The 26,805-nt window shown below is 54.8% G+C and overlaps 1 protein-coding gene across 2 annotated transcripts in view; it reads right to left on the bottom strand.

The window, feature by feature from the left end:
* Positions 1 to 26,805, bottom strand: part of TTYH2 (tweety family member 2) — a 48,428-nt gene that overhangs the window by 3,134 nt on the left and 18,489 nt on the right. For both annotated transcript variants that reach the window (XM_016932862.4, XM_016932864.4), the window contains exons 4-13: positions 21,316 to 21,536; positions 15,399 to 15,494; positions 14,819 to 14,891; positions 9,787 to 9,856; positions 9,468 to 9,523; positions 8,868 to 8,960; positions 8,539 to 8,631; positions 6,530 to 6,672; positions 5,640 to 5,825; positions 5,074 to 5,152 (exon numbers count right to left, since the gene is read on the bottom strand). In XM_016932862.4, coding sequence (XP_016788351.2) covers positions 5,074 to 5,152; positions 5,640 to 5,825; positions 6,530 to 6,672; positions 8,539 to 8,631; positions 8,868 to 8,960; positions 9,468 to 9,523; positions 9,787 to 9,856; positions 14,819 to 14,891; positions 15,399 to 15,494; positions 21,316 to 21,536 — 1,110 coding nt within the window. The remainder of the gene's footprint in view (positions 1 to 5,073; positions 5,153 to 5,639; positions 5,826 to 6,529; positions 6,673 to 8,538; positions 8,632 to 8,867; positions 8,961 to 9,467; positions 9,524 to 9,786; positions 9,857 to 14,818; positions 14,892 to 15,398; positions 15,495 to 21,315; positions 21,537 to 26,805) is intronic.

The raw sequence follows: 26,805 nt of genomic DNA, 5'->3' as shown, positions 1-26,805 counted from the left end.
GTTGGGGAGGAGGGAGCATGAGGTTTTCGACCCAGTGGGTCTCAACCAGGGGTGTTTTTACCTCCCAGGGGCATTAGGCAATGTCTGGAGATATTCTGGTTGTCACAACTGGGCACTGGGCTGCCACTGGCATGTAGCAAGTAGATGCCAGGGATGCTGCTAGACGTCCTACAATGTACAGGAACCCCCCACCGAGAATGACCCTGCCCGTCAATAGCACTGAGGCTGAAGAAGCTGGCCTCAGAGCAGTGGTTCTCCAAGCGTGGTTTCCAGGGCAGCAGCAGCAGCTTTACCTAGGAATATGTCAGACACGCACATCTCCGGCCAGGCACGGTGGCTCACACCTGTAATCCCAGCACTTTGGGAGGCCGAGACAGGTGGATCACCAGAGCTCAGGAGTTCAAGACCAGCCTGGCCAACATGGTGAAACCCTGTCTCTACTAAAAATACAAAAAGTCAGCTGGGCGTGGTGGTGGGGGCCTGTAATCTCAGCTACTCAGGAGGCTGAGGCAGGAGAATCGCTTGGTCCTGGGGAGCAGAGGTTGCAGTGAGCCGAGATTATGCCACTGCACTCCAGCCTGGGCAACAAGAGTGAAACTCAGTCTCAAAAAAACAAAAAAGGCACATCTCCAGGCTCCAACTCAGATTTTCTGAATCAGAAACAGGGTGGGTCCCTCAGGCGATTCTGATGCATACGCAAGTATGAGACCCTCCTTCTTCTTTTTTATTTTCTTTGAGACAGAATCTCACTCTGTCACCCAGGCTGGAGTGCAGTGGTGCAATCTCAGCTCACTACAACCTCCGCCTCCTGGGTTCAAGTGATTCTCCTGCCTCAGCCTCCCGAGTAGGTGGGATTACAGGCACCCATCACCATGCCCAGCTAATTTTTGTATTTTTAGTAGAGACGGGGTTTCACCATGTTGACCAGGCTGGTCTCGAGCTCCTGGCCTCAAGTGATCCACCTGCCTTGGCCTCCCAAAGTGCTGGGATTACAGGCATGAGCCATGGTGCTGGCCAAGACCCTCCTTCTTAAAGCAGTATTTCCCAACTTGAATGATAATAAGTTTGTTAAACTTAGAATCTCCCAGGCTCCTTCCCCAAGATATTCTGTTTCTGTAAGTCTGAAGAGAAGTCTCAACGTCAGTATCTTTAACTGCCCTGGGTCATTTTTGTTCATCAAGTCCAAGAAACAGTGCCTAAAAGGACAGGAGAGATTATTCCTTGAAGGCAGAGCTGGGGGAAGAAACATTTCCAGCAAGGGACAGGCTGTATATCCCGATCACCAGGCGTGACATCACCCACCCAGTGAGGTCCCCTGACTGTCCCAGAGAGGGTGCTCGGCAGAGGGAGGAGTTTATCCACCTCTCGAACTTGCTCGGTGCTAAGGAGTGTTTAGAGCAGACACCCCGGGGAGGGTGGGGCGCAGCCAGCTGTGCTGTCTTTACTGGGGCAGACACCCACATCCTCCATGCTGTGGGGTTCCTTGGTCTGTGGCATCATTAGATGTCTCTCTAGGTCCCTTACCGGGCATGGAGGTGGAAGGGTCTTCCCAGGGCAGGCTGGGCTAGGTGGGACTGGGCAGTCAACTTGGCCAAAGCAATAAGTGTTTCTGGGCAGGTCTTCAATCTAGGGAGGAAGGGTTTTCTGTCCTTGAGCCTTGCAAATAAGGTCAGTTGCTGATTATCTCTGCTAACGGCAGGATGAGTGGCCTGGATCTTTCAAACAGAAGGTAATCCAAAAATCATTTTTATTTGGCATCACAGTGCATAGAGTAATTCTTTTTTCACAGCAGATTTCCCCTAATTACGTTGTGCTTAGATTAATATTAAAGTCAATCTGCATTCCTGGGGCCACAGCAGCTGGTGGTTGGAAAAAGGATCCCGGGAGGCTTCTGATTAGTGAGAGAAGCTAGGCTGGCATTTAAAAGGTGCTGACTTTTAGGCTGGGCATGGTGGCTCATTCCTGTAACCCCAGCACTTTGGGAGGCCAAGGCAGGTGGATCACTTGAGGCCAGGAGTTAGAGACTAGCCTGGCCAGCATGGCGAAACCCCGTCTCTACTAAAAATGCAAAGATTAGCCGGGCGTGATGGCACGTGCCTATAGTCCCAAGTACTTGGGAGGCTGAGGCATGAGAATTGCTTGAACTCAGGAGGTGGAGGATGCAGTGAGCTGAGATTGCACCACTGTACTCCAGCCTAGGTCACAGAGTGATACTCTGTCTCAAAAAAATAAACATAAATAATAAATGGTGCTGACTTTGAATACAGGTTCAACCAGCCCACTCCCGAGGACCCCAGGAAGAAAGAACAACATGAGGCTGGGGCTTGTGTTTGTAAAGCTGTGGGATGGGACAGCAGGTGAGGTGCTCCAGGCAAAAGCACCAAGGTGGTGGCACAGGAGTGAATGACAGGGGGATTGGTTCCAGCAGGCTTGCCAGCAGGTAGAGGCCAGGGATGCTGCTAAGCATCCCACACGCAGAGGACAGGCCCCATAACCTATGGACATCTGGGGCTGCACCGTGCTTTGTGGTGGGTGCTCCACTCCCTAGATGTCAATAGCATCCAGCCCCCATCCCCAGCCTCCAAGTGTGCTAATGAAAATGCCTCCAGACATTGCCAAATGTCCCCGGGGGGGGGGGGGGGGGGAACTGCCCCTGGGTGAGCCCCTGCTCTACACTGTAGCTCAAATGCCACCTATTAAATAGAACCTTCTGGAATCCCCTAGAGCAGCAGCAAAGATGGCTCCTTCTTTCTGGTCCCAAAGTACCTTGTAGCACTTTCTACAGGCAGCCTTCTTGAGTGCCCCTTCTATAGACTGGAACTTCCTGAAGACAGGGACTGGGTTCCACTTGCTCTTTTCTCCGGTCTGACACTATGATTTTCACCAAGCGCCATGACCGGGAAGCTGACTCCCTGGGTGCCTGTGCGTGCACTTCCTGGGTCCTCAGGGCCCAGGTCTATCACGCTGGTCCCAGGTATTCGGGCCCCAGTGCTTCTGCTTTCCTGTTGGATGTCCCCTTCCAAACTATCTGGGTTGGGGCACTGAAATGCCTCGCCCGGCCCAATGAAGGGAGATCCCTGGCTCCAGGACCCTTCTGCCCACCCCATGGCAGACTTCTGGCCTTTGATTCCCCTTGTCCTTTCTTATAAATGCCACAGCTCTGGCCGGGCATGGTGGCTCATGCCTGTAATCCCAGCACTTTGGGAGGCCAAGATGGGTGGATCACCTGAGGTCAGGAGTTCAAGACCAGCCAGCCCTGTCTCTGCTAAAAATACAAAAATTAGCCAGGTGTGGTGGTGCATGCCTGTAATCCCAGCTAGTAGGGAGGCTGAGGCAGGAGAATCACTTGAACCTGGGAGGTGGAGGCTGTAGTGAGCTGAGATGACATCACTGCACTCCAGCCTGGGCAGAAGAGTGACACTCCGTCTCAAAAAAAAAAATATAAAAATAAAAAATAAAATAAAATTGATAAATGCCACAGCTCTGTGGAGAAGGTGGGGTGGAAGAAAGCCACAAATAACAGCTCGCTGTCCTACGGCACTCACTGGATGCTTCGCACGTACGCTCTGATAACAATCAATTTGCCCAATGCACACACCACCGAGGAGGAATGTGCTAGTATTCCCATACTCATTCTATAGATGGGGAAACTGAGGCACAGAGCAGCAAAGTGCTTGTCCAAAGTCACAGAGGCCATAAGCCATGAGCTGGGATTTGAACCCAGGCCTTTGGCACTGGAGTCCATGTCCCTGAACCTTGGCGGTCACTTCACTGTCTGTTTACAGCTTTCTTTGTCTCAGCCAGTATTTCTGTGTCCTTTGGATACTTCTCTGGGATGAGACAGCATAGTCTTTTCTTCTCAACCTGCCCACCCTGAGCTACTCCCCTGAGGCTGTATCTCAGGTACTCTGGCTGGAGGTGGTGGGGTGGACAAGAGGCACAGGCCCCACTTGGGCACAGTCCTAGGGACATGGGGAGCTGAGACGGATTGAGGAAGGCTGTGTTCGGGTTCAGCCCTCCCAGACCCGCCATCACAGCCAACCCACCCTCCAGCCCAAAAGAGACCAAGGATTAAGGTAAACAGAAATCTAAAAAGAAAAAAAATTCCTTAATTTTCTCTGGAGCAAAAAGGGAAAGAGACCCCCTCTCTTCTTGCAGTATTTCCTTTAGAAAACTTATCATTGTAAATAATTTCTGTCTTTTGAGATGTCTGCAAACCTTCTTAAAGGCTGAATATGGCCCTTGCCAGTGTTACAATCCAGGTATGGTTTTTTCAGGTCTGGGAGCCATCTCTTGGAAGTACAAACATCAGGAAGACAGCACCTCATCTCCTTCTCAGTGACAGTTCACTTAGGGGCCTGGCTCCAAGTTGTAGCTATCTGATTGTCACAGAAATAGGAGTTTTATTTTTCCTCTGGATAAAGGCAATTAGCTGGCCGGGCGCGGTGGCTCATGCCTGTAATCCCAGCATTTTGGGAGGCCGAGGCGGGTGGATCACCTGAGGTCAGAAGTTTGAGACCAGCCTGGCCATCATGGAGAAACCCCATCTCTACTAAAAATACAAAAATTAGCCTGGCATTGTGGCACGCACCTGTAATCCCACCTACTTGGGAGGCTGAGGCAGGATAATTGCTTGAAACCTGGGTTGCAGTAAGCTGATATTGCGCCACTGCACCCCAGCCTGGGCAATAGAGTGAGATTCTGCCTCAAAAAAATAAATAAATAAATAAATAAATAAAGGCAATTACTTAACCAGGATGGCCACCCCAATTAGCAAGTGGATTAAGGTGGACTACTGTGACAAACAGTGCCGTCAAGTCCTCTTGCTGGATGACAGGTATGCAGTGGGCTGTGTCTTGTTCCTGCCTGGCTAGGGGAAGGAGTGAGATTTCTTGCATCTTTGCAATCTCCTTAGCGGACTGCCTGGGATACCCACGACGGTCTGGTTTAGTGCATATTCAATAACAGAACAGTTTCATTCTTTTCTGCCTTTGTGGACAGGATTCACTGGGTTGGCAGGAGGTTTTGTCTTTATGTATTACCCCAACAAGGAAGGGCCAGAGCCCCAATTACCGTAGGCGGAGGAGAGGCTCTCCCGATGAGTGGCACGTTCTCGTAGCGTGGGTTCCTACCAAAGAGCATGGCTTGGTTCCTGCGGGGATGAGAGGAGAGCTCAGGAGGGGATGGTTTGGGAGTGGGGGTGTGTGTAGATTTCTACAGGAGGGTCCCATGGGTGAGCACATGGGAGGTGGGGGATGGAACCAAACCACAGATAGAGTGGAGGGGGTGCGGTGGGCAGATATGGAGAAGAGTACCTTGGGAAGCCTGGGGACAAGTGGCTGATGGGCAATGGAGGCTGGGAGCAGCGTGGCCTGGAGAAATGCAGCTTTTTGGGCCTGGGACCTGTCCCACTGGCTTGTGGCAGAGGCTGTGACATCAGTGGCTTCTTCCCCCAGCACACGTGGGTGTGGAGGGGTGACTAGATGCTCCCCGGGGGCCTTCCCTCCAGGCACCCTGTGGCTGTAGTGGGGACCACGGGTGGCCTTGGATGCCTTCCTCCTACCACCCGGCACTGTGGACCCCACCCAACATGCTGTCCGGGCAGTGCTACCCAGCCTGGGTGTGTGTGCAGGCCGTACATGTACTCGGAGACAGGGGCGTTGGAGATGGTCTGGGCCGGGGGCTGCAGGCTGGTCTGACTTCCCAGGCCACTGCTGTAGCTGCAGAAGCTGTGAAGCTGTCCCCTCGGGGGATTGTGGGCCGCCATGCGCCAGGCTTGGGGGTTAAAGGGGTCATCATCATCAATGTCGTCGTAGTCTCTGTTTCTAGAACAACGGGTAGAAGATGGCCAGCTGTGAAGGGTGAAGGAGGCTCCGAGGCAGCCAGGTCCTGTCCTGCTTCCCTGCCTTTCCTCCCAGGACTCTCTGGCCACGCGTGTCTCCTTGAGACTCCTCTAAAACGCGGTCCCCAGCCTGCCTCCTGCAGATCATTCTGGCCCATTCCCAGCTTCACGACCAGCTCTTCCAGGCTCCCCACCACGCTGACCGTGCGCACGTGGGTCCCCCCTACCCTGTGCCCTCTTGCCTAATCCGCTCACGAGGTGCCTGTACACCATCTGTCCCTGCCCATCTCCTCAAGGGGACTGCAGGCTCCCTGAAAACAGTGACCCCATGTATCCTTCTTGCTATTCCTGGGGCACCCCTCCCAGCACCAGGAACTCTCCTCATTCCAGATCGCAAAGTCTTGGTGAGAAGAGAGGAGAAGGGAGGCCAGACTGTGGCCTGAGGGCTGTCACCACCCTGGGCCCCAGCTCCTGCTCTGGGCCCCACCGAACTCCTTTGGAGGATCTGTGTGGACTCTTGGGGAAGCTTCCGTAGAAGTCAGCTAGCCTGTTGGGCTGAATGCCCGGGCCCTCTGCTGCCCTCCTCAGTCCTGGGTTATCAGCTAAATCGTAGAGCAGAGGCCCCTGTCTGCTGCTCTCCCAGAACTCCAGGCTGTGGGAGGCTCCCCTCCTTACTAGGCAGCCCACCTGGTGGTGAAGTGCTTCCAGGCCCTTGGTCCCGCACAGATCATGGTGGAGAAGGCGAGGGCGGCCAGGAAGGAGAAGAGGCCAAGGTACAGCAAGCCCTGGAGGCCGTCGTAGCAGATGCCAGCAAGAGCGTCCAGATAATCCTGGAGGAAGAGGAGGGACATGCAGCTAGTGAAGGAGTGGGGGCAAAGCCTGCGGGCTGAGCTCTCCTCTGGAAGTCCCTCTCCCCCGAGCCTGGACCTGGGGTCTCCTGGCTGCTCCCCATCCCGAGCGCCTTGCAGCACCATTAAAGGTCCACACTCTGGAGCCTAACACAATGGGGCTTCTTGGGTTCACGCTGGAAACATTTGCTGAGCACTTACTGTGTGCTGGGCACTAAGAAGCTGGCTCTGAACAGGGCGGAGGAGGTTGCAGGGTGGGGAACCAGAGACGGGGGCACTGAAGCTGAGGCCAGGATGGCAAGAAGCAGCACACCTTGAGAAGAGGGGGCAAAGGGGACAGGCTTGGCCTGTTCAGGAAAGAGAGAGAACATAGGCCAGCAGGGGCCAGGTCGTGCTGGGCCTTGCAATGCGGGAGAGGAGTACGGACTTTTAAAAGGGGTCAGAAAGACATCGGAGGGTGTGGGAGTGGAAGGATGCGATCCAACCTAGTTTGCAAAAGGACCGCTCTGGTTGCATGTGTGAAAGCTCATGGGTGGTGAGGGGGCAAGAGAAAGTGGGAAGAGGCCACTGTCTGCTGGAGGGGCAGGACCGGATCGTGGTGGAAGCCATGGAGAGAAGGAGAAATGGATGGATTCAGGGTACAGCTGAGAGGAGAGCTGCCAAGACTTGCTGGGGATTAGATGTAGAAGGGGAAGAAGAGAGGAGACAGGGATGACTGCCATGTTCTTAGCTCTGAGGTCAGACTACCAGGATCTAAACCCAAGCCCCTGATGTGCCAACTCGGGACTCTTCAGTAAGCCACTTTATAAATACACACACACCCCCCCACACACACACGCACCCCCCACATGCACACACACATGCACCACACACACCACATACATGTGCACACACGTGCACACCACACATGCACACCCCCCACACGCATCACAGACAAGACATGCACACACCACACACCCCCCACACACGCATACAGGCACATACACACACATATGCACCACACACAGGCGTGCACAGCACACATGCGCACAAGCATGCACATACCACACACACACATACACACATCACATATGTGCACCCACACAACCGCAGACACACACCACACATGCACAGACATATACACCACACAAGTGCACATGCACACACACAGACACACGCACGTGCACACACACATAGCTGTGTCTATGGATCTATCCATACACACGCACAAGCAAGTCAATTTCCTAGGAAATAACATGTGTTTCACAGTATAACTGTGAGAACTGAATGACACACTGGATATAAAATGCACAGAACAGGGCCAAGCATGGAGCTGACAGCTGTGATGATGACAAAGACTGTCTGCACTAAATCCATCTGGGATGTGAAAGCTGTCGCCATACACTGGCTCACTGCTTTTGGGTGGGGGGGGCTCTCACGTGCTCCCCATGTGTTCCCTGCATCATTGTGTCTGTGTGATATTCCAAGTTCCTGGAAAGAAGACTCTGGCAATGGGATTGGGACATCCACTTGCAACCCAGGGAGACAGATGTGTTGAGGAAATGGCCAGGAGTCTGAACAATGGGGAACAGCCTCCCTTGCATTGTTCAGGGTCCCCCAGTGATCCAGAGCCAACCGCATCCAACCCTCCCATCCCGAACCCCTGGTCCCTTGTACTGAGTCTCCCTGTCTCAGCCCCTGGAGAGGCCAGGCACCCCCTCCCTTCCCATTATCTGGCTTCAGTTCCATTCCTGGGCCGGAAGGGGACCCAGGCCATCACCCCCCTCGGCCTCTACCCACTTTTCTCTGGAAGGTGTGGCCTGCTGGGTGCTCTCACACTCTCCACGTGCCCCCAGGGTCCCCATGCACCTTGTGCAGCCCTCGGCAGTCCACCATGGCGGTCAGCTGGTGAAGGCTGGACTCTGAGGAGTTCAGCAGGAGCTGGATTGCAAGCAGGTCTTCCTGAAGTGGGAAGAGAGATAGAGAGGCCGAGGGGCTGTGGAGGAGAGCTGGCGGAGAAAACCACCATAGCAGCTGTGCTCAGGGGCCTCTAGAGCCAAGGGAGGGAGCCGAGTCACGGGGGCGGGAGCGCAGAGAGCCAGCAGCAAGCTGTGCACAGCCTGGCCCTGGGGCCGGGGCAGGGGAAAGGGCTGTCAGGGTTCATCTGGGGCTCCCCTCTTCCTGCACAGCTGCCTTACCTCTGCAGTGGAGAAGAGGGGCACGGCAAACTGCAGCAGCCCCGCGACCTGGATCTGCATGGTGGTGAGTGCGCGCTGGAAGGTGGTCAGGGTCTGAGCCAGGAAAGACACAGCCCCACTGTGAGGCTCCATCTCCCAGGAGCCCCACAGCGGCCGAGGGGCCTATGCTGCTGCCCCTCCCACCCTCCCACCTGGCTGCAGCTGCACAGGCCCTTTCTCTTGCAGGAAGTCTCCCCCTACTCCTCTGGCTTCTTGAGAGCTGCACAGTCTTCTCCCTGCTTGCAGCTCAGATGTGGTCTTTGGACCAGCAGCCCTGGCCTCTCCTGGGAGCTTGTGAGAAGTACAGAACCTCAGCCCCACCCCAGAGCTCCTGGACAGCATCTGCATGGGAACCAGCTCCCCCACCGAGCTGCATATGTGTTAACCACCAACCTAGAACCCAGGACCAAAAGCACGCCCCCCGCACAGAAGCAGCTAAGGAGAGGACCACAGTGAGGCAAGCAAGGCCCTGCCACCTCCGCCATCCTGGTCAGTGGTGAGGCTTAGGGTCAAGGGGGAGTGGCTGTGGGCAGGGTGAGGGCAGGCCTCGGGGGGCTGTACCTGCTGGAAGGGGCTGCTTCCACTCTGGCTGCAATACAGGTAGTAGCGAGTCACCTCTGCAGGGCAACGGCATGGCGTTAGGCAGCTCACAAATGACCAGATGAGATCTCTATCATCCTTGGTGGCCAAGCCAGACCTCCCTCCCCGTCCCTGAGCTCCCAAGGGAGGCAGTTTCTAGGAAATGGCCTAGAGCATGAGCTGGACTTGAAGTTCAGGGTTGAGGAGGGGTTGGATGGCTACAGGGCTGAAAGAGGTAAGTAGGGGCCCAGAGTCCGGCCACCCATGCATCCACAGCAGCAGCCTGAGAGCGTATAGTTACCTGGGCTGATCTGGCCCTCCGTGACGTTCAGGATGAAGGTGTCAGGAGCCACACAGAAATCACTGGTGGCCTGAGTGAGGGAGAGAGGGACGGGGTGGAGGAAAATCAGATACCAGGACACGGGGCCCTGGGAGGAGCCAGGAACCCATCACCCCAGCCCCTTGAGCTCCCTCCCAGGTGGCAAAGGACAGTCTGGAGCCAGCCTCCTGGGTTCAAACCTGGCTCTGCCCCTTCCTAGCTCTGTTGCCTTGGACAAGTTACTTATTCTTCTTGTGCCCCGGTTGCCTCATCTGTGACATGGAGATGATAATGCTATTCACCCAATGCATGTAAAGTGCTCAGAAAAGTGACTGGGGCAGAGCGCATGCTGTTACTCTCATTCCTGAATGCCTCTTCTGGGACAGACCCTTGGGGGCCAGCATCCTGGGCCCCAGGGCAGCTGCAGGCTGTGTGTGTGGGAGTTCGTTACACCATGGCCTCATCTGCTGTTTTACATTTTGTCTTGCTGTGATCAAGTCCTACAGGGACGGGTGGTCAATCTATGAAGCCTCCCCCAAACTCTTTCTAAAGAATGAGGTTGGTGCTGAAGCATCTGTGAGCCTTGGGTGCAGGTCCTCACCTGCCAAGACATGGGGTGGGAAGGGCATGGAGCTGAGAGGCGGCTGCCACTTATGAGCTGGAGGACCTGGCCCCACAGCACGGCCTGGCTAAGTGATTGCTAAGGCCCATGAGGCAGGGTGGGAGCAGACACAGGCCCCAGGAGAGGCGGCAGCAAGGACATGGCCTCCAAGCCAGGCGCACCCCAGATCTGGCCTGGGGTGCTCTAGGGACTGGATAAATTGGGGGGCCTCCGCCTTCCAGAGCAGCCAGGGAGAGCTCAGGTCCTCTGGCCTGTTCCTTAGGGACGTCCCCTTCCTCTGGCACATGCTCCCTGGGCAGGGGACCCCTCTGAGTGCCCTGCTCTGCCGGTGGCCCCGTCCTCCTTCAGGAGCCACTGCCTCAGGGGTCCACAATAGAGCATCACTCACTAACTTGCTAAGTTGCTAGACATTTATGGAGTACTTACTCAGTGCCATGCAGGGTTCTAGCACCTAGAGGTTAGTGCATCACAGCACTTACGGTCTAGAAAATGTGTGTATAGCGAGGGTGCGGAATAACACACCCCTCCAGATACAGAGCTTCCCGAGAGCCCCACATGCACGCATGCATGCGCGCGCACACACACACACACACACACACACACACATGCACGCACGCACTTAAGACCCTGGGAGAAATGCTCTATACACAAACCACCAGCATTCATAATACATCAACCTGGCCTATTATTACCTATCAGAGCTGCAGCGCCAGCAGGCCTGGTGGTGTGCCCCCACCCCCTGGCTGGAGTGGCAGAGAGTGCCGCCATGCCCAAGTGGACGATGGGGAAGCCTTGGGGAAATAAAGAGCGAGGCCACCATCTCAGTTTGGGTCACCCCCAAGAAGTTTGGGAACCAAGAAAGGAGAGGGACAGGAGGCTCCAGTCCAAGGCTCCACAGTGACGTGGTCTTCCTGCCTCTCTCCTCCTTCCCCTCCCAGGCCAGGCCTGCTCTTCACACCCCTTGGCCACCCTGGAGCCTCCATCTCCTGGGATAGGTGCATAGGATGGTTTGGGGTGTGGGACTCAGTGAGGAGTCAACTCTCCTATTAATGAAGACAAGCACCTGTGTGCTTGTGCATGTATGTGTGTGATGCACTTGTGTGTGTGCGTGTTGAAATGGTCCACCCAAATCTCATCTTGAATTCCCACATGTTATGGGAGGGTCCTGGTGGGAGGTAACTGAGTCACGGGGGCAAGTGTTTCTCACGCTGTTCTTTTGATAATGAATAAGTCTCACAAGACCTGATTTTTTTTTTTTTTTTTTTTTTGAGACAGAGTCTCACTCTGTCGCCCAGGCTGGAGTGCAGTGGCGTGATCTTGGCTCACTGCAACGTCCGCCTCCCGGGTTCAAGCAATCCTCCTGCCTCAGTCTCCTGAGTAGCTGAGATTATAGGAGTGCACCACTATGCCTGGCTAATTTTGTATTTTTACTAGAGATGGGGTTCTGGCATGTTGGTCAGGCTGGTTTTGAACTCCTGACCTCAGGTGATCCCCCTGCCTCAGCCTCCCAAAGTGCTGGGATTACAGGTGTGAGCCACCACACCTGGCAGATCTGATGGTTTTAAAAACAGGAGTTTCCCTGCATACGTCCTCTCTCTTTGCCTGCTGCCATCCATGTAAGACGTGACTTGCTCCTCCTTGCCTTCCACCATGATTGTGAGGCTTCCTCAGCCATGTGGAACTGTGAGTCCAATCAAACCTCTTTCTTTTGTAAATTGCCCAGTCTTGGGTATGTCTTTATCAGCAGTGTGAAAATGGACTAATACACGTGTGCATTACTCATGCCATGGTGATAGGGATGGCAGGGGAGGGGACAGGAAGGAGGTCACTGAGCATAGTTGGGGCAGGTGGGAGAGGCTGCCCAGTAACCAGCCCAGGTGATGGCTGAGCCTGCAGGCAGCTCCTGAGAATGGAGGTGTGGGTCTGAAGGGACCCCCGTGACCCTAGCATGATGATGATGAATGCACAGGAAGCCAGTGGTGGCCACTGTTTATTGGACATTTTCTGTGTGCCTCCCAGGATGAACCCACTCATCTTTCCCTAGCAACAGCCCTTTGAGGTAAGTCCTGTTATTCTCTGTGTTCACCTAGGAGGAAGCTGAGGCACAGAAAACCTCAGGAACTTTCCTGGGTTTCCACTGCTGGGAAGGGGTGAAGGGAGGATGTGGGCCCAGACAGGGTGGCTGCAGAGGCCACACTCCCACCCTCTGACTCAGGAGCAGGCCTGGCTGCCCCTTAGCTGGAGGAATCCCCTGAAGTTCTCTGTCCCAGGGCTCGGTGGCCAAAGCACTTGTGACAGCCCTTGCCTCCCTCCCTCACAGCTGAACCCATTTCCTTCCCCTTCCTTCTTCCAGGGCTTCCCAGCCTCTCTGCCTGCTCTAGCCCCTCACCCCAGACACCTCCAGACTCGCAGGGCTGACCACGAGGGGTGGCCCCAGGGCCTGGAAGCTTGGAGCTCCGCTGCTCCCTCCTCTCCCTGCCTCACCCGGAGCAGATCTCCAGGGCAGTGCTCTGTCCTCATGGAGTCCTTTCTAGGGAGAGGGAGGGGTAGGGGTCGGGGGTGGGGAGGGGAGGCCTTGTCAATCCTCTGGCCCCATGGCTGTCAAAACAGGCCTCAGAGAGCAGGGTGGCATTGGGAGGCCACACAAAAGCTCTCCACAACAACCCCGGGACAGCCGGCCGCCCTCCCCGCCCTCCTGGCTCCTCCTCACCCGGCTTCCTATTAAAATGCAGCAGCATCTCCAGCCCGTCAAAAGCCCATTCAGCTCCACCGCCTGCTCCCCCTCTCGCACACAAGGGCCTGACTAGAGGAATTAGGGAAATGGCCTTTCTCCCCAGCTCCCCGCATTCCAGGGCGCCCAGCTGGGAGATTAAATGGCCTCTGGTTTTCGTGAACACTGAAGCCTGGTGAGAGGGAGGAGCCCCCACTGGGAGGGGCGGCCACCACAGGGCAGCTCACAGCGGCAAGCTGGAAGGCACCGCTGCCTCCAGAAGGCAGAGGCTGCCCAGAAAGCGGGATGGGGCCCTGGAGGAGTTCGCCTTGTGCTCCCTGCGGCTTCCCTGTGTGTGCCCCTGGCCCCAGAGGAGAGGCTGCAGGCCAGGCAGCTGCCTGCATCACCCTGGCCAGCAGTGGCACTGTTTACAGCCGTCCCAGCTCCTGCATGCTTTCAAACATGACTTGGGCCTTTTCTCGACCATTCCTTGGTCCGTGGTCACTGCACTGGGGTGGCAGGGGGCAAAGACAGAAAATGCCCCCTCTTCTCCCTTCTGCACAAGCCTCTGCCTAAGGTGCTAAGTCAGGCAGTGCCAGAGTCCCTGAGGGCATTGTGTCCATGCCCAGAGCTAGTGGCCAGCCCCCAAGTCACTGGACGAGGTGTGAGTGTGGTTAGGGAGCTTCTCATACAAGCCACCCCCATCTTATCCTATCAAGCCCCAGGTCACTATGGCAGAACAGATGCATGTCCCAGGGTTAGTCTGTGGACTTTGAATCAGTGAGGCGTTCCTTGAATTCCCCTGGTAAACTGTGTTCTCTTCTATCACATGCATGTGCATGAACACACACACACACACACACACACACACACACTGCACCTCCACTGTATCAAAGTCTGGGGTTGCAGTGATCTGCCTACGAGTCTTGCTTCCAAAGGCTGGAACTTTGTCAACAGCAAACATCACGTCCTCTTGGCTTCCGCAACCCCAGGCAACTTGTACCATCGAGTGCCACCCAGCAAACAATGTCAGCTGAGTGAATGAACAGCCTCATGCACACAGCTTAGCGCCAGTGTTAGGTCCTTTAAAGATCATGTGGACCCGCATAGGAAGCCCCCACCTTTTTTTTTTTTAAACCATTTTGAGACATCACATCCAGAAACATACAGCATGTGTGCTTCAGACCGCGGGAGTCCTGGGACATTGGGATGGAAGGCAAGTCAGACACCACATTCTACAGTCCCAGGGCCTGGGGAGCTGGCAAAGCAGCAGCTTCTGATGCGGGAGGGATTCCCCGGTCTGAGGCTCAGATCCCTACCCATTCTCAGGAGACCCGGTCAGTTCTTCACACCCAGAGAGAAGCGCCCTGGTCACCCAGGCACGCCTAAGCCTAAGCACGTGTAAGCCTAAGCATGCCTGGGCGGCCAGGGGCTTCTCTCTGGGTATGAAGCATGAGTGTCTTATCCTGGCTCTGACCCTGGGCAGTCCCCTTCCTTTCTCTGGGCCTGTTTCCCCATCTGTAACGAGAGGGGCCGGTTCAGATGACGCAAGTCCCTTTGGTTCTGAGATTCTGGGATTCTAGGTTAGGAGCTGGGACCGGAAGCTGGCCCTGCTTGGAGACACACCAGAGTGTCCTGGCAGACCAACCACCACCCACCACCCACTCCCTCCCCCAACTCACCACTGCTGCAGCGCCATCAGCGGCCAGGGATGCCCAACTGAGGAGCAGGCTCAGTGCCCCACAGCACAGCATCCTAGGAGAGAGGCAGGCGACAACGTTGGCAGGCGGGGTCCCCTTCCTCTCAGCCATCACCCCACCCACCCTGCCCCCAGACCCTTGCAATGGATCCAAAGGCAGCCTCAGTCCCTGCCCTGACATGGGCCCTGCTCACTACTAGGAAAGGACCATGGAGCCCAGGTCCTTGAGGCTAAAGAGACCCAGGCGTGAAAGCACAGGCTAAGGGGGCAGTGTTGGCTAAGACGGCCAGAGGCTTTCATGCGTGGACCCATGTTTCTTAGCTGCTCAACAGAGTCAGGCCCAGAGAAGGAGGAAAGCCTAATGCTTGCTCGTTTGGTGACCAGATGGTGAGTTGGTGGCTGCTGTCTGTCTCCTCTGCTGAGTGCTGAGGACGGGGCAGAAGGTGGCCTCAGGCAGCCTGGCTATTTTCCCCACACTCTGGAGCTGGCCAGGCCCTCGTCTCTCTCTGATGATGGCATCCTGCCCAGCTCTTTGTCCCAGGTCCACAGGTAGGGATACTCACGAGGCCAGGAGACACTTGGAGCGCTTGGCCAGTCCCAGGCAGGCAATGAGGCAGATGACCAGGTCCAGGATAAAGAGCAGGAGGTAGGAGAGCCACCTGGGTAGAGAGGCAGGGATGGTCAGGAGCAGCAGGGTGGAACTTCTGACCTGCTGGCCACGTGGGAGGCCTGCACGGCAGCCCTGGGACACACTGGACCCTCTACTATGGACATGCTGCCCAGAGCCAGCAAGCACCCAGCATGCGTGGGCTGAAGCCTCGGGAGCTGCACCCCCACTGCTGCCTGGACAAAGCTGTCACTTCCCACCCCCTGCCTTCACCTCTAGGCTGAGTGTCAAAACCAGCACTGTGCACTAGAACTTTCCCCAGTGGAGGAACTGTTCTAAATCCCTGCTGTCCACTCTCTTCTTTGCCACTACCCACAGGTGGCTACCGAGAACTTGAAATATGGCTTGTGCAACTGAAGAAATACATTTTAAACTTTACTTAATTTTAATTAATTTCAATAGCCACACATGGCTGGGGCTACCACCCTGGACAGCACGGCTCTGAAGTGTCTTTCTGCGGCCTCCCAGCCGGCATCGCCTAGGACCCTGCTTCCCTTTGCTTCTAGAACTCTCAGACAGCATCAGACCAGCCAAGGCCTGATGTTTATAGCCACAGATCTAACACAGCCCCTAAGGTGCCTGCCTCTTTGACAAACACTCAGCCTGGCTCCCCAAGGCCTCCCATCTTGCCCCCTTGCTGGATGGGATCCATAACTTAAGACTTTTAGGTTCAGGCCAGGCGCAGTGGCTCACACCTGTAATCCCAGCACTTTGGGAGGCCAAGACGGGCAGATCACTTGAGGCCAGGAGTTCGAGACCAGCCTGGCCAACGTGGTGAAACCTCATCTCTACAAAATATACAAAAATTAGCCAGGTGTGGTGGCGGGCACCTGTAGTCCCAGCTACTCGGGAGGCTGATGCAGGAGAATCACTTGAAACCAGGAGGCAGAGGTTGCAGTGAGCTGAGATGGCGCCATTGCACTCCAGCCTGGGCCACAGAGTGAGACTCCATCTCAAAAACAACAACAACAAAAAACTTCAGGTTCATTTTTAAACAACATTTGTGCCAGGCACTGAGCTTGGCACCAGGGATACCCAGGTGAGTGGGCTCGTTTCTGACCATCAGAGGGCTCAGTGTGGAACCCGGGAGTCCAGGTCAGGGTACCTACAGCCCTGCAGACCTCCAGCCTCCTCCAAGCCCTTCATTCCTCTGGCCTTTTTGTCCCCAGGGCTGGACTGATGGGGAAAGGCAGTCATACCCCAGCTGGGAGACCTTGGTAAGCCACTTCACCCCTTGAGACCTTGGTTTCCATATCTGTAGAGGGAGCTGGAACCCCTCATCTCACAGGGCCAGAGTAAGGATTAAGTGCTTGCTAAATATAAAGGTTGATGGAGCAAGGCAGCCAAGGACTTCAAAGGCCCTGCCCTCCTGCTTCTCCAGAGAACAGGCTGAAGAATCAAAGTATCTTAAGCCAACGGACACTGAGAAGACCCCAAACAAAGTGCCCTCGTTCCTTTCCCTTCCACACAGGTCCCCAAGGTGGTCCTCACAAGGCCCAGTGGTCTCCCCTGGCAGCCATGCCCTTTACCCTGTGCTGGGCACCAGAGGGAGAGTGGACGGGGGGGGGGGAGGGGCACAGAGACAGGGGCTTCCCCGTCCCCAAAGAGGGAAGTATTTGGATCATTATTTCTCTTGCTGCAAGAGCCAAGTAAAGTCGCTGACCTCTCCTCTCCAGCAATGGTTTTCTGCTTCACTGACATCATAAAGGGGAAGAAGGAGTTTGGAGCGCGGGCAGGGAGTGCCCTGGTGCTGGCAGAAAGTGGCAAAGAGGCTCCGAGGGAGAGAGGGGAGGGAGCAAGCTGGAAGCCTGGCAGCCAAGGGAGGTTCTTTCTCACTCCCCGAATTGAGGTTTACTGCCAAAAGAAGGGGACTAATCAAAGTCCTTGTCTCTGCACGAGCAGGGGGCAGCACACACTAGGTCTCTGGGGTTCCCAGGAATGGAGCCGGGGGCTTTGGGGAGTGGGCAGAGCCTGCTGCCACCAAGAAGCCAGTTTCCTTAGACTCAGCTCAGAGCTGGAAGGAACCTCGCAAACCATCTAGTGTTTGGATCACATTCTTATTTTTACACACACACACACACACACACACACCCACGTATTATAAATACTGGGTCTATGTTGTCCAGGCTGGTCTCAAACTCCTGGACTCAAGAGATCCTCCTGCCTCAGCCTCCCAAAGTGCTGGGATCATAGGTGTGAGCTGGATCCCATTCTACAGATTAGTACAGATTAGAAAGCCAAGGCCCCTGGTGGGGAGAGCCTGGCCCAGAAATTCCACATTGTCTACATCACGCTTCCTGCAAGGGACACAGCCAGCTACAGGGCACCTCTCGAAATACCCAGTTCATGTTTCAAACTTAAAGATTTCTTCTCACCACTCGCCTCCGCTCTGCAGAGCAGCAGGAAATCCAGTTAGGGGTGCTTCTAACCCACTCTCTGTGGCTGTGATTCAATGTATTTTCCCTGCCTCCACGCCTCATGTTGTCAGGGGTTCCTGGAAACATCTCCTCTAGGCGGATGTGTTTTCCCAGAGGAGCTGGGCGAGGACTGGGGGATGTATTCCTAACCAAGAACTCGGCTCTGCCTGCCAGAGCCACTCCCACCCCGGCTCCCTCTTCCCTCAACCGTAGCCTCTCAAAGAGAGGAGCCCCTTGGCTTTTTATCTCCTCCAATACTTCGCCCCGCCTTGTATAAAAATGCTAGGAAATATTTGCTTTGCTGCATGGTTATGCTCAAGGACTATCCCAAAAGCAAAGACAGGGGCCCTTCAGGGGAGGGCTTTTTTTGCAGAGCAGCTCAGGTGAGAAGAGAAGCCACAGATGGAAGCAAAGATGGGAGAAGGGGTAGAATATCACTGATGTTCAGGCACTAGACCTCTGCTTTTTTTTTTTTTTTGAGACAGAGTCTCACTCTATTGCCCTGACTGGAGTGCAGTGGCGCAATCTCGGCTCACTGCAGCCTCCGCTTCCTGGGTTCAAGCAATTTTCCTGCCTCAGCCTCCCAAGCAGCTGGGACTACAGGCGTGCGCCACCACGTCCAGCTAATTTTTGTATTTTTAGTAGAGATGAGATTTCTCCATGTTGCCCAGGCTGGTCTCGAATTACTGGCCTCAGGTGATCCACCCACCTCAGCCTCCCAAAGTGCTGGGATTACAGCATGAGCCAAACCTCTTCTGCCTCAACCCGAATAAGCAGTGGGGAGTTGGGGATGGACTCACAGGGGGTCCTGTCAATCACCCATGCTGAAATAGCTGATGTGCAGTTGACACCATCCTTCCACTATTTTAATACAATCGCCTTAACAATAAGCCGCCTTTGATATGTAAATTCTGACTTAATTCCATCAGTGTCATTATCAAAATGCCCACATGAGGCCCTTAAACATACACAGTCCTCTGCTAGGTGTGCTCAGAGAAGAGTAAGGTTAAAATGGGTCCTGCCTCTGCCTGACATAAGATTTCGAAGGCTCAGGCAATGAATGGCCCATGCATCAGGAGAATCATCAGACACCCCTGTTTTGGGGCCACAGGAGGTCACAGACAGTCCTTAGAGCTGGCAGTTTCCTTCTGTCCCTTGGGAGGGAGGCTCTTTTGCCCATGAGCATCCATCTGCTGGGGAGTGGGGCCAAGGTCCCTTCAATCCAGAGCATCCAGGACATGGTGGAGATGCAGGGACTGGACGGGCTGGGGAGGCAAGGTGTGGGGAGGACCCCCAGAGCTGGGGACTTCATGAGCTCCCTCTGCTCAGGGACCTGCCACCTCCTATTTTTGGGAAGGGGAGAGGCCCCTGGACTCAGTCCAGCAGTGACCTCCTGGGGTGGGGCTTTATGACACAAGGGGACACAAATCCAGAAAACAGAAGTAAGTTGTGCAACCCTGAGCTAAAGGCTCTGACTTTCATCAATGGCTTGAAGAGGAGCCAACAAATGGAGGGTGCAGGGAGGGATCCAAAGAACTGACACTCGCTCCTCATGACTCATGCTTCCACTCCCCACGTGCCTCCTCCATGCTAGGCCCGGGCCCTGGGAGCACAAGCCCAGGCCATCATTCAGCTGGGAGCCCTCCAAAGGCTGGGGCTGCTGCCTCCTTCCTGTGCTTTCCCCGGAGCAAACTTCGCTGGACCCTGCACCTGGAGAGGGGCAGCAGGTCCCTGCTCCGCCGATTGTGTCCAGTGCCTCTGGCTAGGCTGGGATTTGGCAAATGGGGAGGCAGGGGAGATGTAAACAAAGCCCCAGAGGTCAGATGACACGGGCATGAGTTTGTACACCTAAGTGAGAGTGGTGCCCCTCAGCCCCCATCACTCAGGTTCTACATAAGTGAGGCTGGTCTGGGCATGGTGGCTCATGTCTGTAATCCTTGGACTTTGGGAGGCTAAGGTGGGAGGATTGCTTGAGGCCAGGAGTTTGAGACCAGCCTGGGCAACAAAGCAAGACCCCTATTTCTAAAAAAAAATTTTTTTTTTTTTTGAGATGGAGTTTCCCTCTTGTTGCTGAGGCTGGAGTGCGATGGCATGATCTTGGCTCACTGCAACCTCCACCTCCTGGGTTCAAGCAATTCTGCTGCCTCAGCCTCCCAAGTAGCTGGGATTACAGGCATGTGCCACCACGCCCAGCTAATTTTGTATTTTTTAGTAGAGACAGGGTTTCTCCATGTTGGTCAGGCTGGTCTCAAACTCCCGACCTCAGGCGATCTGCCTGCCTTGGCCTCCCAAAGTGCTGGGATTATAGGTGTGAGCCACCAGTCCCAGCTGCAAAAAAAAATTTTTTTAAACTAGCCAGGTGTGGTTGTGTGCCTGTAGTCCCAGCTACTCAGGAGGCTGAGGCGGGAGGATCACTTGAGCCCAGGAGTTCAAGGCTACAATGAGCCATGATCACACCACTGCACTCCAGCCTGGGTGACAGAGTGAGATACTGTCTTAAAAAGAAAGAAAAAAAAAGTGAGTCTGGGGACACAGCCTCATTCCTCCCTTGTGCCCCCTCCATGCTTAGGGCCAGGCCCTGGGAGCACAATGACTTGTAGGTCAGAGCCTCCCCCGATGGCAACTTCTTAGCACCCTTAGCCAGGTGCTCATCTCCTCAACCCCCCGTAACCCTGTGGCTGTGTCTGTGGATACAAGAAATCCTGTCCCATGAACTCTGGCAGGCGAGGAACCTATGAAGCATGTGGCATTTCCACCCTGCACCAGCCACGAAGAATGCTAGTCCCAGAGAAGCACCCCACCGTGTGCGGGAGGCTGAGGCCAGGTCCAGCCTTTGGTGTGGGGAGTGTGAGCACATCCCTGTCCTCTGTAGCCTCTGCTGCCTGTCTATTAAGGAGGCTATCCTGCATGCTCACCACGTGGCCCCTGTAAGCTCCCATGTTCTCCTGATTTTGGCCAATGGCTTATCAAGACTTTCTGGTGGGCTGGGCATGGTGGCTCACGCCTGTAATCCCAGCACTTTGGGAGGCTGAGGCCAGCGGATCACTTGAGGCCAGGAGCTTGAGAGACTAGCCTGGCCAACATGGTGAAACTCTGTCTCTACTAAAAATACAAAAATTAGTCTGGCGTGGTGGCACACACCTGTAGTCCCAGCTACTTGGGAGGGAGGCTGAGGCAAGAGAATCTCTTGAACCCAGGAGGTAGAGGTTGTAGTGAGCTGAGATCGTGCCACTTCACTCCAGCCTGGGCAACAGAGCAAGACTCTGTCTAAAAAAAAGAAAAAAAAAAAAACTTTCCAGTGGCCCTTCTCCACCTGGAGCTCAACATGCAGGTTTGGATAAACAAAGCTGATGTAGCCGCTGCTGCCCCTCCCTCTGCCTCCCACCGGTCCTTCACCTGTAGTACTCCACGTAGCCAGTCTGGTCGGATAGCTTGGTCAGCTCCATGGTGACCTCCCTCCACACGGGCAGTCCTGAGAGCTGAACAACAACGCTGCCCGCCATCTGCTGTATGAACTTCAGGGTCTGCATGTAATCGCCCCGGGCAGCAAAGATCTCACTGAGCCGGGCCAGGTGCTGCTCTAGGTCCACCTTCATCTTCTGGGTAGTTCCGGAAACCTAGGGAGGAGCAGGGGGCAAAAACCATGGAGGTAGAGCTTCTGATTCTCATCCCGGAAGAGGTCTTTGCAGGCAGCAGAAGGTGGCCTGGCCAGGTGCGATAATTACGCGCATGCCTGTCATCCCAGCACTTTGGGAGGCTGAGGCAGGCGGATTGCTTGAACCCAGGAGTTTGAGAACAGCCTGGGCAACACAGTGAGACCCTGTCCCTACAAAAAAATATATAAAAATTAGCCAGGTGTGGTGGCATGTACCTGTAGTCCTATCTACTTGGGAGGTTGAGGCAGGACAATCACTTGGACCCGGGAGGCGGAGTCTGCAATGAGCCAAGATCGCACCATTGCATTCCTGCCTGGGCGACAAGAGTGAGACTCTGTGTCGGAAAAAAAAAAAAAAAGCTGGCCTGGTCTGCTTAGGCATGAATGAACACACCATGCTGCCCCAGGCCTGAAGATCTCGAGCCTGTGCCCCTGGAGGAAGGACTGAAGACAGAGGCCGCCACTACCCACCCAGCCCTCATGTCCCTCAAACCAGGGGGCAGTCCCTGACCTGGCCTTAAACAGGATCTGGGCTCCAAGAGAGAGAATGCTGGCGCCAAAGGAGCACACCATTATGTGTTGGAGACTGAGGCCAGGTCTAGCCTCTGGCGCTGGGCGTGTGGGCACATCCCTGCCCTCTGGAGCCTCTGTTGCTCTCTACTAAGGAGGCTATCCTGTGTGCCCACCACGTGGCCCCTGCTGTAAAGGGCTGGAATAAACGTATGCATTCATTACTATACCTTACTATATACAGAGAGAGACACCCAGATGGAGAAACCAACAAAATAATCCATTATTCTTTGAAGATTCTCTTAAAACTTTCAACACTTTGGCTTACAAATTCTCTTTTAGAGAAACAGACTCTATGTTGCTACCTTGACCTTGTATCCCAACAATAGGATTTCTAATTGTTCTATAAGAGAAAAGCTTTGTTGTGGCACTAGCCGCAGCACACCGGGTCCTGAACGCTGAGTGAAGGCAGGACAATGGGACTTTGCAAAAACAAAAACAGCTGCGATCCTGTGTCTGAGGAGCCTGGACATGAGGCAGGAGGAGGAAACCGGCGCCTTCTCCTTGTATTCACATCCTCCCCTGGATGTGTGTCCTGCTGGGTGGGCAGACAGGCTCCTGTCCCTTGGCTGAGCCCTAAGGGCCTGGGGTTGAGTGGACCCTGAAGGAAACATCTGCCAATGCAAGACAGAAATAGAAAGTTGACGGCTGGCCATCCAGTTAAAAACATTATTTATTTATTTATATTTAAAGGTACTGCTCCTTGCAGAGCAGGGCTACCCTCTAGGCAGTGTGCCAGAGTAGCCCGTTCATCCATTTCTTTCTTTCTCTTTTTTGTTTTTTTTTTTTTGAGATGGAGTCTCGCTCTGTGTCACCCAGGCTGGAGTGCAGTGGTGCAATCTTGGCTCACTGCAACCTCCGCCTCCCGGGTTCAAGCGATTCTCCTGCCTCAGCCTCCCTCCCAAGTAGCTAGGACTACAGGCGTGCGCCACCATGCCCGGCTAATTTTTGTATTTTTAGTGGAGACAGTTTCACCATGTTGGCCAGGCTGGTCTCTCAAGCTCCTGGCCTCAAGTGATCCACCCACCTCGGCCTCCCAAAGTGCTGGGATTACAAGCATGAGCCACCACGCCCGGCCATGTCCATCCATTTCTAATGGTCCAAGTGGTCAACCCTAGCTGGCTTTTGAAGAGCACAGGCAGGGCTCATACTGGTTAGCGGGACTTTCCCACAGCCCAGACCCAGGGTGCCTGCAGAACCCTGGGGTGCAGCTTGGCAGCCCCAAGCACGCCCTTGCTGGCAGCGAGCGGAGAAAGGGCTTTGTTGTTCTGAAACTGTCACACTAAACCAAGAAGCACAACCAGCCGGGAGTGGGGCAGTGTGCACTAATCCACACTCGGCAGCCTTCAGCTCCCACGGGTCTGGGAGATAAAAACGACACAGAAGAAGAGGCAGAAACTTCCCACAGTGAGATCAGCAAGGCCGATTAGATTCCACTCTCGGAGGCCAACGGTGTTCTCTGTGTTATGGGGACTTCACATCAGCTGTGTGGCCTTTTACATCTGCGCTACGCTGGGAGTTCCTGGTTCCAGAAAAGAGAATGGCTCTCTTTGTTTCATTTTGTTTTATTTTTTCAGTGTCAGCGGCTTGTTCCGTTTTCCGGCTTATGCTTGGTTCTTACGAGCTGGTTAAGGACTAAGAGATACCAGAGTACGGAGACACTCTACCCTGTACAGATTCGACAGCCCGAAGCACAGGGGAAAAGACCCCAAACCATGTAAAAGTACATTCAGTAACTAAATGTCATGCTAGTACGCTTGGCTGTTCAATTTAATAAGATAAATGTACAACCACTTTGGAAACATTTATACAAATGGCACTATCATCAAAGAATAGTGCCATTCTGAACAAACCCAGTAATAGGTGACATTTCTATATTTCTATAATATATCAAACAAACTTCAGAGCAAAGGGCTGTTAAAAAATTATCTGTAAACTTTTTCTGTGAGGCCACTTGTTTTCTCCCTCACAGTTCTACTCTCTCACAGTTAACTTCTCTATTTCTTAAACTCCTCCTTAGGGGGAAAAAAAAAAAGAAGGCAGTATTTGTATTTGTCATGCCTTCTCTTTCTTCCTGATATTTTCCCACAGGAAACAAAACTAAACAATTGTTTTTTTGAGATGGGGTCTCGCTATGCTGCCCAGGCTGTTCTTGAACTCCTAGGCTCAAAAGATCCTAAAATTTTAAAAAATAAGAATGACAGCAGTGACCTACTTACAACTCCCCACTTCTCTATACCATCCCCAATTCCTTAAAGTTTCAGGACATAATACTCCCCGCAGGGACAGATGGGATGACCCAGAGATGGAATCAGGCTCTCTCTCATGGAAAGCTCTGAGAACAGGAGGGACAGGTCAGTTTTCCAGGCTGGGCAGACTTAGGGACGAGCTACAGGTGGCGGAGACCGTGGTCTCGAGGAAAGAGCAGTTCTCAAGTGTGGTCCCGGGACCAGGGGCATAAGATGCACCCCCTGGGAACGAACTCACAAAAGCAAAAGCTCTCAGCCCTGCCCCAGGACCGCTGAAGCGGAACCTCTGGGGGTGGGGCCCTGCAATCAGTGTTTACCAAACCTTCCAGGTGATTCTGAGGCAAGCTCAAGTATGAAAACCTCTGGGAGGGAGGACTCTCCAGTGCTCAGTGAGCTTATCTGGAAGGGTGGATGGGCCAGGTCAGTGGAGGTAAGGGGCTAAGACCAGGAGGCCTGGGTTCTGGTTTCTGCTCTGAAACATATACATTTTCAACCTCGGGTCAGCAATGCAACCTCCCTGTGCCTCAGTTTCTACACCTGAGGGCTGCCCATCAGCCTGCTGCGGGCTCACATGAGAGAGCCTGGAGGGGCCGTGCTGGCTACCAGGTACAGGAAGTTTTTGTATCCCAAAACGACTCCTCTCTACTCCCCCAGACTGGGGCGTGCAGCCCTCCCAGGACCGCCTGATCCCTGAACCACCGCCCCTACCCACCAAGGCACAGGTGTCCCTCTAGTTGGACGTGCATAGGTGTGGGGCTTCCAGTCCAGGAAAAGAGGACTTGGAGCAGGGCCCACCCCACTCTGTGGGTGCATCCCTAGAGGGCTTCTTGTTGGCCACTCAGCTGCATGATCTGGCCTCTGGCAAGGCCCAGATCCAGGTCCTGCCTGACCTGTCCACGAGTCCCCCATCTGCCTCTGCCGCCCACAGCGTCCTGGATCCCAGCCTCCCGCTGACCCCAAGGTGATTACAGTAATTAATAGCACTCATAATCACAGTCATACAGCTGAGGGTACTTTACAGTCTACCAGCACTTTCGCTGACATTATCTCACTAGTCATTTATCTGATATCCGGACTTCTCCCCTTGGATCTGGGAAGGCTTCTAAGATCTGCTGCCTCCCCTGGAGCCCTGAGGACTGGTGTGCTGGGTGTCCACCCTGCGGCCCAAACCAGCCTCACAGGTCTTAGCAAGGACCCAGGTGCCACCTTTCCACCTGGAGGCAAGGCAGCAGCTACACCTGGGCCCTAGGGGTTCACGCCAGAGGGGGAGGTGACCACCCACAGGCTGGAGGCAGCTATGGGCTGGCTGGACCAGTGTGAAGCCCCGGGACTCCTGACCTCACTTCTCGATAACAACGGAGAGGACGAGGGGCTGATCTCCAGGGATACAGAACCCTTCCCTTTGGGAACACAGGGGATTTCAGAGAGTGGGGCCTGCTGTGAAATGTCCAAACCTGGCCCTGGAGCACCATCAGGCCGTGGGGTGGGAGGCCCCAGCCTGGGGGCCCGTTCCAGCTCCCCTCCCTGGCAGCTCTCGTCCTGTGGGATAGGGACTTCTAGGACTTGACGTTTTCCCATAAGGGAATTCTGGGAGTTTCTCTAAACCCGTGAAGGTCACGGCCCTGGTGCCTTCCTGGGCAGGGCAGGGGATTTTCCTCTCGGGGCTAGGTTCCTCCTCCAGCGATCCTGGTGCTGGTGGGTGAAGAGGAGGCAGGCAGCAGGATGGCAGGGAGGGGCAGAGAGAGCCTAGAGGGCAGTGACCATGGGGCCCTTCCCCACCAGGGCCTGGGGCAAGGGTGGGTGCCCAGAGGGAGAGTTCTCCCCAGGCAGGCCACACCTCTGCCTCCCAGGCCTGAGCTGGCTGTCCCTCAGCTCCTCCAACCCAGCCGCCCCAGCTCACCGCGCAAGGCTGTTCCAGACTAGCATCTCCACACCGGGACTCAGCGCTCAGCTATGGGGATGGGTCCCAGTGGACACGGGCGGTGGAATGAACTCTGCAAAGGACCGGGGCCCCTGGTCTTGTAGCCACCCTCAGCCCCTTTCTGGAGGCCAGGGCCTCCTCCCACGATTGACTTGGGCACGGAGGAGCAGCACAGCTGTCTCTTTAAGGTGACACCCCCGACCCCCCTTGTTGACTGAGGGATTAAAGCCTTAGAGAAGCTTAAGGGAGCAGGAGGGGGGCAAATGGGGTCCAATCCTCTTCTGGAGGATGCCGGGGCAATGGCCAAATTCTCCTGTTGGGGCTGGATTTTGTGGCAGAGGCTGCTCGGATAAGCAGCTGAAAAGGTCTGGTGCTTAGAGTGAGAATGATGTGTGTGGGGGCCAAGGTCAAACTGTGGGAAAACTCCAATTCCAGGCAGCTGGGGTAGAAAAGGCAGAGGCAGTTTTCAGGGAACCAAGTCCTCAGATGTC

Source organism: Pan troglodytes, chromosome 19 (genome assembly GCF_028858775.2).
Source record: "Pan troglodytes isolate AG18354 chromosome 19, NHGRI_mPanTro3-v2.0_pri, whole genome shotgun sequence".
Classification (NCBI taxonomy): Eukaryota; Metazoa; Chordata; class Mammalia; order Primates; family Hominidae; genus Pan; species Pan troglodytes.
The sequence above is the reverse complement of the archived record's forward strand: the minus strand, read 5'-3'. Positions and strand labels throughout refer to the sequence as shown.